Genomic DNA, 14,822 nt, shown 5'->3' with positions numbered 1-14,822 from the left:
AGGAAACAAATTAAAATTTATTTGAAACTTAAAAAGATTTTTTTATGTGACAATGGTAATATAATAAATATAATATGTATTTTGTATGTTATGTAAGATTTTTTTTATAAAATAGAGTTGATTATAGAAACTATTTTTAAAACGTTATAAAATGTTAAAAATGAAATAAAAAAAATTATAAAGACTAAAAGTGAAAGGAAAAAAATTACATGAAAAAATTATATTTAAGAAGAAAAGAAATAGTTCTATTAGTAAGAAATCGTTTGAATACGGAACATACGAACTCATTGTTAGTAATTTCCTATTAGTTGATTAATAAATTTAATAAATAAAAATTAAGTAATGATATGAAACAGAATTAAAGTCGTGTCACCAACAAGTCATTTTGGTCTTAATGGTATCATGCGGAGATCTCTTAAATAATACTCATCTTGCAGGTGAAAAAAATATGATAGGAAAAAAATTCATTAAAAAATAGTTAATAATTTTTTTTATTGAGATTAGTAATTAATAAAATTAATAGATATTTTACACATGAAAAAAAAATTAAACTAAAAAGTTTTCTGCAAAGTTTTGTACAAATGTTCTTTTATTGATGCTAATTAACATTTTTTTTTTTCAAAAAAGTTTGTAAAAACATCACTGACAATATTTTTACATAAAATTTCCCTTTTTTGTTGGGTAATAATACTTTTACATCGATTTAACACATAAGTAGGTGTGACATCATTGTTTGTTTGTCATGTTTTATTCAGCGAGCCTCATACCTCACATTAAGAAGAGATTGAATGTGAAACATCATCTACCTATACAACAATTATAACCATAATTTCACAGAAATTGATGTTAATTTAGATTAGAAGTCAAGCTAAGCTCGTAACTAACATATAACATTGAAGCAGTAGCCAAAACTAATATACATAATTTTCAATAAGAATTTTAATTTTTAACCTCAAAATCCAAACTAAAGAGACAAAAGTTAGGAGTATATCCTCATACAGTGATGATTTCACTTTCAATGATTTTCGGGTTTCCATCTTTTTTAAAATTTTTATTTGAAAGTTCTTGAGCATTTACTGTTATGTGGCGCCCTGAGTTGTCTGGTTTACCATCCAAGATAGAGACACATTGTATAGTGTTAATTTAAACATGGTTTTCCTTTGTTTGTTTCAATAAGAGAGATTGAGAATTGGTAAAAGCTGAAGGAAAATGGATAAAGCTCTGACTAAACTGGGAAGCTCTTGGATCTCAACCAAAGCCAAGACAGAGATTTCCCACATAACCGATGACCTATCAGTATGTCTCTCTGTCTCACTCACCCTTTATTTCTTTAGTGTTTGAAAATTTTCATTTGTTTAGGACCACCTTCAAATCTTAAATTTCTGTTTGCTTTTGACTTATCTCTATTTTGGGTAACTCATGCTAATCTTGTCCTCATGTTACTTACACCCCATTGTTCTTCAAATTAGTGTATACCTTATTGGAAGATATTCTTTGCTCTTTGAATAACTAGTCACATAGGCAAGATCTGGGAATCTACAATGAAAAAGGGATAAAAACTAAGGAAAACGATATTGAACATATGAAAGTGTAGAACCAAATTAGCCATAGCATACATGAAAAGCTCACATGCAGTTAATTGGTGACCCCAAAAATTTTAAATATAAATAGTTTGCAGATCCTGGTAAATTAGGGGAAAAATGGAATTCAGAAGAGATCCTATTAGCCTTCTGTTCTTCCTGTTTATGCAAATTGATTTGTTGCTGTGTAAACATTTTACTAATATTTTGTGCTACAAGAATGCCTATATTTGTATTTTGGTACATCAAAAATGCTCAAACGGTGCTTGCAATTTCAGTCTCTCTCAAATACGGTGGAAGAGAAGGCAAAACTTTTCATCAACAAGCTGAAAGGTACTTAGTATTTTATTTTCACAAAATTTTGCACTTGTGGTTTCCAGCATTAACCAGTTATGACTTGCAAAATGTTTGCGTAGGCCTTTCTTATCTCGCAGAGAGCTAATTATGTACTTATTAAAACAAAGATTCTCTCTCAGACTTTTTTTTATTATTAAAATTTTCGTGGGTTCTATTAGTTTGAGAATGATATTCAACAATAAAAAAAATTAGAACTCGCATATTGAGTGAGATTCACGTACTAAAATAAAAGATAATATCTATAACATTGTTTTACAAAATATGTTAATAATATTTATCATCTTTACCTTCTTTTTTAGCTTCTCACTCTCAATATTTGCTTCATATGGAAACTTCACCTTTCAATTTCAAAATCGCCTCTGTGACTGTGACATTAACCAATAATATGCAATTTCGGTTTTTTAAAAAGAATTAACCTACCTAATCTCAAGATATAAAGTTATGCGACGGGTGACCCGTTGTTATCCTATAATTACACATTATTTGCTTCCTTTCCTTTGGTGGCTTCGTGATTTTCAAATTGAAAACTTGAAATAGCAGTTTTTATATTTTTTATTAACTAAACTACATTCCTAAGGTTTCCGTGATTTTAAGTAGCAATTATTTTATTGACATGATTTATGACGTCAATAAAGACCGATCACAGAAAATTTCAAATGAAATTATGTTATAGCATCTCCAATAATGAATATCTCATCCTATAAAAATAAGTAAAGACCGACTACAACCTATCAGAGATATTCTAAGTATGTACAAATAAATTTTTCTGAACTTATTTTTAACTTATACATGAATTTATTTAAACTTATAAAGAAAATTTCATACATGAATTTATTTAATTTGTTCTGTTTTTCCATTAATAGGTAAATCTCAGAAAGGCTTACCAGATCTCCTTAGAGAGTACAACCTTCCTCCGGGTCTGTTTCCTCGGAACATAACATGCTACGAGTTTGATGCATCAAAAGGAAAGTTGATAGTGTACTTGTCCTCTCCCTGTGAAGTGTGTTTCAAGGACTCATCCATTGTGAGGTATGCAAATCGTGTAAAAGGGACACTGTCAAAGGGGAAGCTAACTGTCGTGGATGGAATGAAGAGCAAGGTTCTGGTGTGGGTCAAGGTCACTACTGTTGCTGTTGAGAGTTACAAGTCTGACAAAGTATGGTTCACTACCACCGCTGGAGTTAAGAAATCAAGGCCCAAAGATGCCTATCTTATGCCTCGTGAAGCTGTTAAGGTAGAAGAATTTTGAGACACTTTTTATGTTATTATGCTATCACACTTGAAATACATTTCACTTTCTCACCTATCATTTTAAGAAAGGTGCATGTTGTAGGCATTGATGGTACTACTTGGTGATAAGTATGTATACACTAATGATAAGGGTATTTATATCTCGACACCTCGTAATTTTACATACTTCATCAACATTTATTATTTCCCTTCTATCTCTGGCTTAATATTAAATCGTATCACCTTTTATGTTTGTAGTTTTTTTTTAAGCTGTCAAATAGGTGTTATAGATATTCAAGAATCATTTTTATGCAAAAGTCAACACCAGGAGAATAATTCGTGAAATTAATTATTATCAAACTGGAATCATGTTTTGGTTGGCTAGTTTTTATTAAGTTTTTAATCGTGTTTATTTTAAAAATAATCATTATTTGTTATAATTAATCTAAAGAGTTTTAAGTTAAAAAATTAAGTAATTGAATTAAAAATACTAAAAAAATATGCAGTAAATTAAATTGAAAAGAAAGTAAAATTAAGAAAAGAAGAAAATTGAATTCTTCATAAATACATAAAAAGATTTTTCACTACTAACAAGGTGTGATATGATTGATACATAATCTTATCTCTTAAATTAAAGGTTCGATCTATAATTAATGCGTATGAAAAAAATTTATTAAAAAATGTCAACTTCTTAAATGAATCTCAATACTTTAAATGATTAGTTTTTAACTTTTGACTAAGAATATGATGAATTATAAAAATAAAAAAAAATTGATGCGAAAAAATCTTACCAATAGAGTCATTTGATTTGATTAAGTGTCAAAGATTAAATATATTTTTAACTCTTGAATTTTTATCAATATTCACTTTTAATTCTTTGATAATTTTTTTTATTAGTTTTAGTTCCTAAAGGTTATTCTACCTTTTTCTTTTTTCTTTTAGTTAGATGTGTCGCTAGATGTGGTACCATTAGAGAAAATATTGTCAAATGTTAGAATAAGAATTATATTTTGTTTGGTGGAGAAGAAAGAAAGAAATAAAGAGAAATAAGAGAAGATAAGAGAAAGGAAGTGAAGAAGAGAGTGAAAATTGAGGTTGTTTGGTAAGAGCACCTCTAGTGAGAAGTGCTTGTTGTGTATCTTATTTTTAAGCAACAGTGCTTACAAGAAATCCTCATTGGAGTTAACATACGTGACAAGACAAGTTCTAAAATTTTTAGCTTTGTTGTTTGGAGAAGCAACGATGCTTAACATTCTAAAATTTAAAATGGAGAGGTTTGATTGGTTGATGTTGATCCAAGGTAAAAGTGTACAGAAATTTTACAAAAAGTATAGTGTGAGGTGTAAAAAAGTGTAGTATGAGTGGTAAAAAAGTAGGGGTGCTTATAAGCAATTTCATTGGAACAAAAGTTGTAAAAATTGGTATGAGTTACTTATGAGTGATATGATACAATGAGACTCATTTAAAGTGGTTTGAAGTTGTTTATAAGCAACTCCCATTATAGATACTCTAAGAAAAAAGTAAAAGAAAAGTGAAAGGGAGATTAAAAGATTATTTAATATAAAAATAATAAAAAAATATATTTTTTATTATTACTATTAATATTTCATTTTAATTTGTGTTGTATTGTTATTTTAGTTTTTATATTTTTTTAAAATATTTTATATATTAAAAAAGGCAACATAATTGATTATGTTGCATTTCTAACACTGATTCTTCACTTTTTCTGTATTATCAAATTATGTATCTATAGTAATAATTTATACATTTTTCTACTCTTCTCCTCTCTTTGTTTAGTGCTGTCAAACACACACTTAAAAAAGAACTAATAATCAGCACCATTATTATAATTATCACCTTCATTATTGTTGTAGCCTCTTTCCTCAGAAATGTTGGTGTGACTACCATCACTTGCAACAAATATAATGAGATGAGAGAGTGGAGAGAGGATAAGAGTGAGATGAAAGATTTGGGAAAGAAGCAAAGTGAGATGATCGAGGTAGGGAAGTTTTCGCTTTCACACTGAAATTAAAAACCAGAGTTGACATGAATATGATCGACATTATGATAGAAGCTAAAGTTATAAAACTAGTGTGGACTTGGTCAACACTACTTAATAAAAAATATTGAAAAATATATAATTTAGGTGATGCTAGTACGAGTTACTCATTGGATCGGATATGTCATTGATATGTTTTAAACCGGTATGACTTGATCGGTTCACTGGATAGATGAATCAATGAATTGGTTAATATTAAATACTACTAAACCAAGTATTATTGTATTGTCTACTTCACTTATATTATTTTTACACAAATCTTATATAAAATTATATATTAATTATAATTTTTGGAAATGAGACTTAGATAAAAAATAAACGTGATTGTTAACACTTTAGTGATTATTAAATTAATATACTTTAATATACAACTGATTTAAATAATTTACATAACATATTTTTAATTTATATTTATAAATTTAATTATATATTAATTTATTAATTTAATCGGTCTATAATTTTGTTATCTATTAATATTATATTAATTATAGTTTTTTTTAGGTTTTTTAAGGTATGATATGAATTTTATTAAAATTTATAGATATCAAATATGTATGACATGATTTTTCTAAAAAAGTTATTAAAAATTTAGTCATGTAATTTAATTAGTGATCTATTGATTCAACTTCTGACCCACTAGTATTATATTAATCTAATTTTTAAAATATTAATTGAGTTTCACTCAAAATAAAACTTAATTTTATCTTAACTAACACTACTTATCAAAATTATTTTTGAAAAAAAAAAATATTTAGTGTGGATCAAGCCACCGTTAAAGTTTTTGTTTTCCACTTAAATTGTTTTATAGTTTTAAATTAAACTCCAATAATTTTTTAATTTTTTTATCAATAATTAAAATATTTTTTTATAATATTAATTATTTATTATAAATTTAAAATATAATTCATATGTTCAAAAGTATTATTATCTATTATAAATTTTAATTATAAATAATTAAAATATTTATTTATTAAAAATTATAATTATATAAAAATAAATATTTATTCTATACACTTCACTTACTAAAATATTATTTACTTTTAAATTTAAATAAAAACAGTAAGATATAATGTTATCACTTTATTTTATTTGTTATTTTAAAAATAAATTAAATTCTCAGGTATAATAAGTAAATGTGTACTAATCAATAAATAAATATACAAATTTAAGTACTTGATAACGAAAATATTTTTAAAACTCATAATTTTTCTTCTTCTTATATTAATATTGATTAAATAAAAAAATAATTATTTAATGAAAATATTTTTTTAGACTTTTTATTTATTTATAAATTATTAATAATTTTAAATAGTTCATTATCACAATATAAATGATTTATTATAAAATTAAAATATAATTTACATATTTAAAAGATTTATTTATTACAAATTTTACTTATAATATAATATAATTTATATTAAAAATGATTTTATAAATTTTAATTATATAATATAGTAAAAACGTTACTTTTTGAGTGAAAAAATAGCGCTATTTTTCTTTTTTACAGAAAAATGTGTGAATGTTAAAGTTAGTTTTATTTTATTAAAAAAAAAAAAGAGAAAGAGAAGATATAGTTGGGCTTTGGCCCAGTAAGATTGGCGTGCATCTGACGCAGGAAGTGGAATCCAACGGTGCAGAATCAAAAGGAAGAAGATCTGTGATATATTGAAATGAAAAAGGAAACCCTAGTTTGGATAGATGAGAAAGGATTATATTAAATAGACGCAGATAGTTGTAGGCGTGTGTTTGCTCTCATTCGCTCTTCTCCGCCACTTCTGAATCTCTCCTCTGTTCAATCCAAATCATGTCGGACGAAGAGCATCATTTCGAGTCCAAGGCCGATGCCGGAGCCTCCAAAACCTATCCCCAGCAAGCTGGTACCATCCGCAAGAATGGCTACATCGTCATCAAAGGTCGTCCCTGCAAGGTCTATTTCCTCTTCCAAACCCTTCCCTTTTCTTCCTTAATTCTTTTCGCGTTTTAGATCTGCGCTTGATTTTATTTTTATCTAGAGTGTTTGTCTTCTGAATTTGGTTATCTGTGGATGTTGATTTGTTTTTCTTTTTTAATTATGTTATGTTTGTTTGTCAACAGGTTGTGGAAGTTTCAACTTCCAAAACTGGAAAGCATGGTCACGCTAAGTGTCACTTTGTTGGAATTGATATTTTCACTGCCAAGAAACTCGAGGATATTGTGCCCTCTTCTCACAATTGTGATGTACTGATGCCACTTAGTTGTTATTATTTTTTGTTTTTGTTTTCTTAATAGTTGTTTACCGTGTATTGAGTTTTTTGTGTGGATGCGATGTTTTTTTTTTGTCAGGTTCCTCATGTGAATCGTACTGACTACCAGCTCATTGATATTTCTGAGGATGGATTTGTGAGTTGATGTTTCTGTTCAGAGTTTTCTTTTTTAACTTGTTATAATTACAGTTAGTGATTAGTCTTTTATATTCTTAGATCTGAATGAGTGTTTGCTATTGCAGGTGAGTCTCCTTACTGAAAATGGGAACACTAAGGACGACCTCAGGCTTCCCACCGATGAGAGTCTGCTCACTCAGGTTTGTGCAATTCTCGTGTTTTTTTTTACCATATTGGATTGACAAATATTATGTAGTTGGTTGAGTGTATATCTTCTGATTGGGTATGCATCATTGATTTCTTTTGTGTAGATTAAGGATGGATTTGCTGATGGCAAGGACCTTGTTGTTTCTGTCATGTCTGCCATGGGCGAGGAACAGATTTGTGCCCTGAAGGATATTGGGCCAAAGAACTAGCTTTCGTTGCTGGCACTTTGTTGTTTCTATTTAAGCAAAGATATTTTTGTAAGCCTTTATATTGGTTTCTTCAAGACCTGGCTTATAGATTCTAGTTGGACTAGTTTTAACGATGGTGTTTATGGATGTGGTGACACATTTTTCTGTTTTTCTCTGTTGTCCTGTGACTTTATTATAAAGGAGGAGTCTATTTTGGGAAGGTTTTTTTTGGTACAATATGATGTTATGTTCGTTGTATGCAATCATGAAAACTTGCATGCTAATAGCAAATGACACAATTTATCGCCACTTTTGAATTTACTTTTATAAAATGAATTCTTGTTAAAAGTTTAGTTTTAATGTGCAGTATTTTTGTATTTGGTAGTCTTCATATTTATATTTTAATCCATCAAAGTTTTATTTGATCACTTCTACATGGGCAAATTTGATCTTGGGTTGTAATCAATCAATCACAAATGTGTATTTTTTGACAAAATTACATTCGATATCATCAATGAAGTATTTGAATGCATCTAATCTTGATTAGCTCCATACTATTATGAACAAATTTTTTAATTAATCTGTGCTTTGAGGTCATGTATGGGCTGCAATAAAGTGTGCAAATTGAATTCTCACTATATCCAGAATAGTTTTTGGTGAATTCACATTTGGGTTAAGTGGGTTTTATTTCTACACCCATGCTTTGTATAAAGCAAAGTTTTTTGCATTTTTGTTTAAGTTGTTTTATTTGTTGGTATTCAAACTAAACTTATGTACAAAAATATTTAAATGCAAATGGTTTTATTAGGAATAATTTTGGACCAAGATCAAGTTTGTAAAATTTGTTTATCCATGTTCTGATTTGTCCAAAATTTGTTGTTGTAAACGCATTAATTAGTTTTAGAGGTGCTAGAGTTTAACGAAAGAGCTTATTGTTTCAAGATTAATAGACTGCGCTCTTCTGTTCACTTAGATACTTTTACATACAGATGTATTGGAAAATACAGGACCTCTATCTGTGATTTACATTGATGTTTTAGGGGTTCGTGATAAGGAATGTCTCAAAGATTCTATTGGTTTTCTTAGCAGTTATTCTGCCCTTTATTTGCTTTACAAGAATAGTTCAAATTTCAATAAGCTTACTCTTTTAGATATAATCTGTAATGTTTCGTGTTAACGAATAGTGTTAGCTGCACACAATCGTTTCATTTAATTTAAAAACTTCTCATGCTTTTTCGACAATAAGGTACTTAATTCTCTTAGGTTTTGATGGAGTATTCAGACTCTGATGAGCTGTAGCTTATGAGTGCAATCAAGTTGTAACAAAGTGCTCTTCTAAGCAAAAGAGACTCATAAAAGGCCGTTTGTAATTCATTGGCACCAATGACTAGAGTTGTTTGTGTCAATGACTGTTTACAAGTTTAGTGTTAGGCATGTGCAAAAGACTTGGTTCACACTCACTGGTCGTGTGTTTCGGTGGCAATGGAGTCAGGTTTGGTGGAGTGAGGTAGATAACGAGTAAGTTGAACATGTGAACAAGGTTGCTTGAGAAAGAACATTGCGTATAAGAGGAAGAATGCACTTGAACAGCTATTTGATTCATGCATAAAAGCATTTAAGGGGCCACAAGTAAAATTTAGTCACGTGTTGCCAAGTTATGGGGTCAGGTTTTTTGCGATTTCTATTACGTGTGATGGTGGTGCATTTTGACCCCTACTTTTTGGAATTACATGTAAGATTACAAACTGTGAAGCCCCTCGAGTTGCTTTGGGAGATCACGTCTTAGTTTTACACCACATTAATGGATCAGGTCATTTTCGTTTGGCCGTAGTGTTTTCATATTCATTTATTTACTTTTATTTCAGTTTTTCCATTTTTGTTTCTTTCCAAAACTTGAAGAAATTGACGATATAATTTCTTCAGTACATATATTTTCGTCTAATAGAGACTTACAAATTAAGTCATTCCAGGATCCTCTCTTAGGAAGAGTGGTTGCAATAAGAGATTTAGACGATAAGGTTTTTTTTCCCCCTTCTATAAGTACCCGTATTAGAAGAAAATAAGAAAAAATAATAATTTTCTTTCATGAGATCAAATTAAGTTGAAACCATTTTTTTAGAAGTTAAATGATTTTAACTTCTCTAGGAGATGATTTTTACTTGAACATAAGCTAAAATTAGCTTATGAGATAAGGTTTTTTTTTTTTCTTCCTAAAAGTACTTATGAAAAGGTATTTGCCATTATATCCAACATCTTAATAGTATGATGTTTTTGCTCTTTAATTTATTTTATTTTTGAGGGAGGTTTTTCTCTCTTTAATTTCTTCAAGCATTGTTGTAAGAATATTTCTCTAATACCTCTCACACATAGTATGTATGTCTTCTTAATTACTGTTTTTAAACTATTTATACAACGTGAATGTGAATATCATATTATGTCTATATGGGTGTGAACTTGACTTATTAAGTTTGCTTATCCTATTTTATTTTCTTAGGCAGGTTGGGCTGATGATGTTTGGTTCATAACCAGTTAGACTCGCCGAAATTTTGTTTTTCACTAGCTCAATATTTTTTTATTTTTTAAAGTAGATAAACATAGTAAATAAAATAACAGTGTAAGATTTTATTTCATTCTCGTATGAAAATGCTGGTGTTTAGAACCTAAAATTTTTATTTAAAAGATTGCCTCTAACAATTTTTTTTGGTTATTTATAGTGTTGAAAATAAAGTAGTTAGGAGAGTTAGATAAAAAAAAATATAGTTATAAATTTATTGGTGAATGAGCGAAAGTAGTAATAGATTATTTCATTTTTGTTGTTGTAATTTTCAGTTTTATAATTGTTTTAATTTTTATTTATTGATGAACCAACCTGCCAATCTGGGTATAGTTTACAGAGTTGAATTATAACTTCAATATCGAACTTTGCTACGTGCTTAATGATGTTGAAAAGTGTATCTCCAAACTTTCTTTGTCGAAGGAAGTGTGTCTTGAAACTTATATATAATACCTGATTTGGATCTATGTCACATACTACTTGTACTAGTATGCCACATGGTACTACTTCCATCTTTGCTTCTAATTCCCAAGTTTCAATGATATTTTGTAGTCATGTTGGTAACAAATGTATAAGTAGATGAAGAAAATATTAGAAATTTGACTAAATTTAAAATTAGTGTTTGAATCTTATTAGACTTGTACCGGAAAGGAGGAGACGATCATGTGATACACTACGTCTCGGTCATTTCGGCAGCCCAAGGGCCAAGATAACACTTGTCTAGTTAGGGATGGCAACGGGGCGGGTCAGGTACATGTTTTATGATACCCGTTCCCGTCTCCGCGAGTCAAACCTATCATCGTTTCCGTACTCGTACCCGTTGAGTATGTGATTTGCATCCTCATCCCTGTTCTCATCGGGTATCGGGTATACCCGTACCCGTACCATCAAATTTTTTTATTTTTTATCTTTTGTAAAAAAAATATGATATTTTTAAATTATTTTTTTATTATATTATAATTATAATTAAGTTATTTCTCTATCTCATATTATAATAAATAATCACACATAAAAAATATTAAAATTTTTAATATAATTAAATTGAAAGTGGGTATTAAATTAAAAATAGAAACGAAGACGGGTACGGGTACGGGTACGGGGCGGGTAAGTATATACCTGTACCCGTACATGTACCCGATTTAATATATCGGGTTTTACCCGTACTCGTACTTGGTCAAATCGGGTATTTTTCGTCCTGACTTAGTCAGGATGGGTTCGGGTATTACCCACGGGTACGGGTATATTTGTCATCCCTATGTCCGATCAAGCTGTCTCGGTCAATACGGTCGCTGATACGATTGAATCCATATAAGTCCAAGATAACATCTCGATCGTGTCATCGACCGAGATGGATTAAGCTTTGATCCAATTGGTGGAGATCATGTCGGCTCGGCTTATGCCGAGATCGAAAACATATCCCCAACCATCGCACTTTATACCTCTCGGCTTGGCTAACGGTCGAGAGAGCCGATGTTTGTGTTTAAGTCTATTGGGTACCCCATATCCCTCGGCTTAGTCGATGGCCAAAAGGAGCCCACAAGTTTGAAAGCGAGATGATCATGATTAAATTAGGATAAATACTGGATTAGGGGAATAATCAGTCATTGAGCACTGATTACCTAATTTGGAAAATCACAAAGGAAGCCCACCACATGTAGAGCTCATATATGTCAGTATAAATAGTTTATATCTCGAGATAAAGTCACTGTTCATTTATTGTTATTAATATTTGTGTTTGTCCTGACTTAAACATCAGAGTATCTTTTGTAGGTATTTTCCTCCTTTAGAACACTCACTCAGAGTTCTCGTTTAACTTTTAGATAACTAAAAGATTATAAGTGTGCTTTTAGTCTCAAATCAAGAGTTCAAAAATTTTAGAGACAAAAATCATCTTTAAAATAATACAAGTTACGTAATATAATTGTTTTGTCATCATTTAAGGAGTTACTTAATTGTAGGGGCTAAAAACATGTTTATTATTTTTTTCAAAGACTAAATTAAAAAAAATATTACAATAAACCCACTGCAGAAAAAACCAGAGCGACAAACATAAATTTATGTTATAATAATAGAATTAAACCATTTTTCCTTATTTTTTGCGCAGTTTTTCTTCTGTTGTGTGTGAAGTGTGAAGAGAGGGGCGATGAGTTCCTCTCCACAGCGTTCTCGCGGCGATGGCGACAACAGACCTAGATTCTTCGACTCTAAGACCAAGGCCATCTGTTGGGCCAAGGCCGATACTGTCTCCGGCCGCCACCCTGAGCGGTGGCGCAAAGACGCTGCCGGCAACATTGTCTGCAAACGTTTCTTCAACTGCATCGGTTGCCTCTGCTACGAGTACGATCACATCATTCCCTTTTCCAAAGGTTCCATTTTTATTTTTACCCCCTTCAACCTCTTTTCAACCCATTCATTTCATTTCCTTACTCTATTATTGTGTTGTAGGTGGTGAGTCCACAGCGGATAATTGTCAAATACTTCAATCTAGGGTTAACAGATTCAAATCGGACAAATATCACGTTGATTCCGATCAATTGAAAGACTACTCTTGTGAGGTTAATTTTACTGGTATGTATGGTATGCATTGTCTTTATTTGCATTCAAACTATCTTTTTCGATTATTATTTTGCATTTTACCCATTATTAGCCTTAGGGTTTCCTTTATTCAGCCTCGTCCATTATGGATGAATAAAATGTTAGTATTATTTATATCGGAAGGCACTATTAAAAAACATATGAAAGAAAATTAAAATAAACCTTTTCATAAGCTAGAATTTTAGCCTATGCATCAGTGGTAAGTTAAAAATAAAATTTTAGAAAAATTAATAGAAAATAATTTCTACATAAAATTTAACTTGTGAAAAAACTTATTTCATTTATTTAGCTTACTCAAACATGTCTTTAGTAATTGAAAATCACAATTTGTATTTTTAAACCCATGCCATCTTCTCTTAGTAAGATTAGGACCTCAATCCTCTTCAACGGAGAACCCTAAATCCAAAATGATATTATGGGTAATGGTCATAATTCATTTCGATTGTTGCTTTTGCAATTTATAGATGCATCATTGAAGGGCATCTGCAAATTTTTTAACATGCGTCTTCCTTCCTCAGATTGGGTGGATTTACTAAATGCTTTACAAATTTATGTTTTTCATTTGCAATTTAATATGCTTTGAACTTGCATCTCCTGTACCTTACAAGTATTGTGAATTATAGGCTGCTCTACCTTTGTAAGAAATAATGAAAATGTTTATTTGCAATTTGAAATTCTTTATTCATGTGTAATCTTAGTTCCCTTTCATGTGCTGCATATGGATGTAATCTTTTCGTCTGGAATGCTATATTGAAGCCAATGCTTCATTTTAATTCAATCAATTAAGAACATGTTGTAAATTTCTGACCCTGATTGTGAAGATCTCCAAAATTAGATGGCAATATCTTTTAAGAGTTAAGATGGATTTTAAGGGGTTTGATGGGCAGTCACTGTACCTGACTTTTATTAGGATGGCTAGTTTGTTCAGTGTGTCAAGTTAGAAGAATTGTTGTTACACTTGGGATCTTGTTCTGCTTGATGCTGCCTGAGAGTTGATCTGTTATTGACTTCTTTGTTTATGAAGCTGTTTGGAATTTAAATACAAGCATAAAAATATCTGAGAGTTTGTCTACTGGAAATAACTCTTTATTTTCAGTAAATAAACTCTAAAAAATATTTCTAAATTATATCCAAACAGACTATACACTTACTTGTAGGTATAGCATTTTAAAAGCAAATTGTGTAGTGCTCAAAATTTTGTCCAATCATCATCATCATCATCATCATCTTCTTTTGATCAATTATTAGATAAGGAGCTTGATATAATTGAGATGGCTGTTTATGGAGATGTGTTGCGGCCAGGAAACCAATGTCGTTGCAGAACTGTGGCTGAAAAACTTGGCAAATTCAAATCAAAAGATGACACAGATGCATGTAAGTTGCCATAGAAGGATGAATCTTTGTAGCAAGCAACTTTGCAACACACATGCATTCATAGAAGGATGAATCTTTGTAGCAAGCAACTTTGCAACACACATGCATTGAGAAAAGGAGCTCCTACCACTCCCTTATTTTTAGACAAGATAGCAATTCACTTTCTATAATTTGATCTTGTGTGAGGATTCACATCTAAGTGGGTTGTTAAACACATTCGAGGGTTCTAACTTCTTTAAAGTTAACTCTAAAGTAAGAAGAAAAATAAAAGATTCATATTTTCAATGACAAAATTAATAACTTATATTTCATGCTAAA

General features: G+C 30.1%; 3 protein-coding genes across 3 annotated transcripts; all 3 read left to right on the top strand.

Annotated features, from left to right (window-relative positions):
• The first annotated feature begins 1,031 nt into the window (after positions 1-1,031).
• LOC109809409 (uncharacterized protein At5g01610) lies at positions 1,032-3,358 on the top strand. Its single transcript, XM_020372716.3, has 3 exons — positions 1,032-1,296; positions 1,859-1,913; positions 2,801-3,358. The coding sequence occupies exons 1-3, from the start codon at positions 1,210-1,212 to the stop codon at positions 3,184-3,186; spliced, it is 528 nt and encodes a 175-aa protein (XP_020228305.1). The 5' UTR covers positions 1,032-1,209; the 3' UTR covers positions 3,187-3,358.
• Positions 3,359-6,914: 3,556 nt separating this feature from the next.
• Positions 6,915-8,201, top strand: LOC109809794 (eukaryotic translation initiation factor 5A-2). The gene is made up of 5 exons (XM_020373193.3): positions 6,915-7,153; positions 7,321-7,443; positions 7,549-7,605; positions 7,712-7,786; positions 7,898-8,201. The coding sequence occupies exons 1-5, from the start codon at positions 7,031-7,033 to the stop codon at positions 8,000-8,002; spliced, it is 483 nt and encodes a 160-aa protein (XP_020228782.1). The 5' UTR covers positions 6,915-7,030; the 3' UTR covers positions 8,003-8,201.
• A 4,438-nt stretch (positions 8,202-12,639) lies between these two features.
• Positions 12,640-14,822, top strand: LOC109808869 (HNH endonuclease domain-containing protein). The gene is made up of 3 exons (XM_020372034.3): positions 12,640-12,901; positions 12,981-13,103; positions 14,379-14,822. The coding sequence occupies exons 1-3, from the start codon at positions 12,679-12,681 to the stop codon at positions 14,516-14,518; spliced, it is 486 nt and encodes a 161-aa protein (XP_020227623.1). The 5' UTR covers positions 12,640-12,678; the 3' UTR covers positions 14,519-14,822.

Source organism: Cajanus cajan, chromosome 5, assembly GCF_000230855.2.
Source record: "Cajanus cajan strain Asha chromosome 5, NIPB_CcT2T_4, whole genome shotgun sequence".
NCBI classification, from domain to species: domain Eukaryota; kingdom Viridiplantae; phylum Streptophyta; class Magnoliopsida; order Fabales; family Fabaceae; genus Cajanus; species Cajanus cajan.
Note: the sequence above shows the minus strand (reverse complement) of the source record. Positions and strands in the feature narration are given on the sequence as shown.

Coding starts and splice junctions, on each gene's coding strand:
- LOC109809409 (XM_020372716.3), top strand. CDS start 1,210: ATGGATAAAGCTCTGACTAAACTGGGAAGCTCTTGGATCTCAACCAAA. Junction 1,297..1,858: donor ACATAACCGATGACCTATCA/GTATGTCTCTCT, acceptor TTGCAATTTCAG/TCTCTCTCAAATACGGTGGA. Junction 1,914..2,800: donor TTTCATCAACAAGCTGAAAG/GTACTTAGTATT, acceptor TTCCATTAATAG/GTAAATCTCAGAAAGGCTTA.
- LOC109809794 (XM_020373193.3), top strand. CDS start 7,031: ATGTCGGACGAAGAGCATCATTTCGAGTCCAAGGCCGATGCCGGAGCC. Junction 7,154..7,320: donor TCAAAGGTCGTCCCTGCAAG/GTCTATTTCCTC, acceptor GTTTGTCAACAG/GTTGTGGAAGTTTCAACTTC. Junction 7,606..7,711: donor ATATTTCTGAGGATGGATTT/GTGAGTTGATGT, acceptor TTGCTATTGCAG/GTGAGTCTCCTTACTGAAAA.
- LOC109808869 (XM_020372034.3), top strand. CDS start 12,679: ATGAGTTCCTCTCCACAGCGTTCTCGCGGCGATGGCGACAACAGACCT. Junction 12,902..12,980: donor CATCATTCCCTTTTCCAAAG/GTTCCATTTTTA, acceptor ATTGTGTTGTAG/GTGGTGAGTCCACAGCGGAT. Junction 13,104..14,378: donor TTGTGAGGTTAATTTTACTG/GTATGTATGGTA, acceptor ATCAATTATTAG/ATAAGGAGCTTGATATAATT.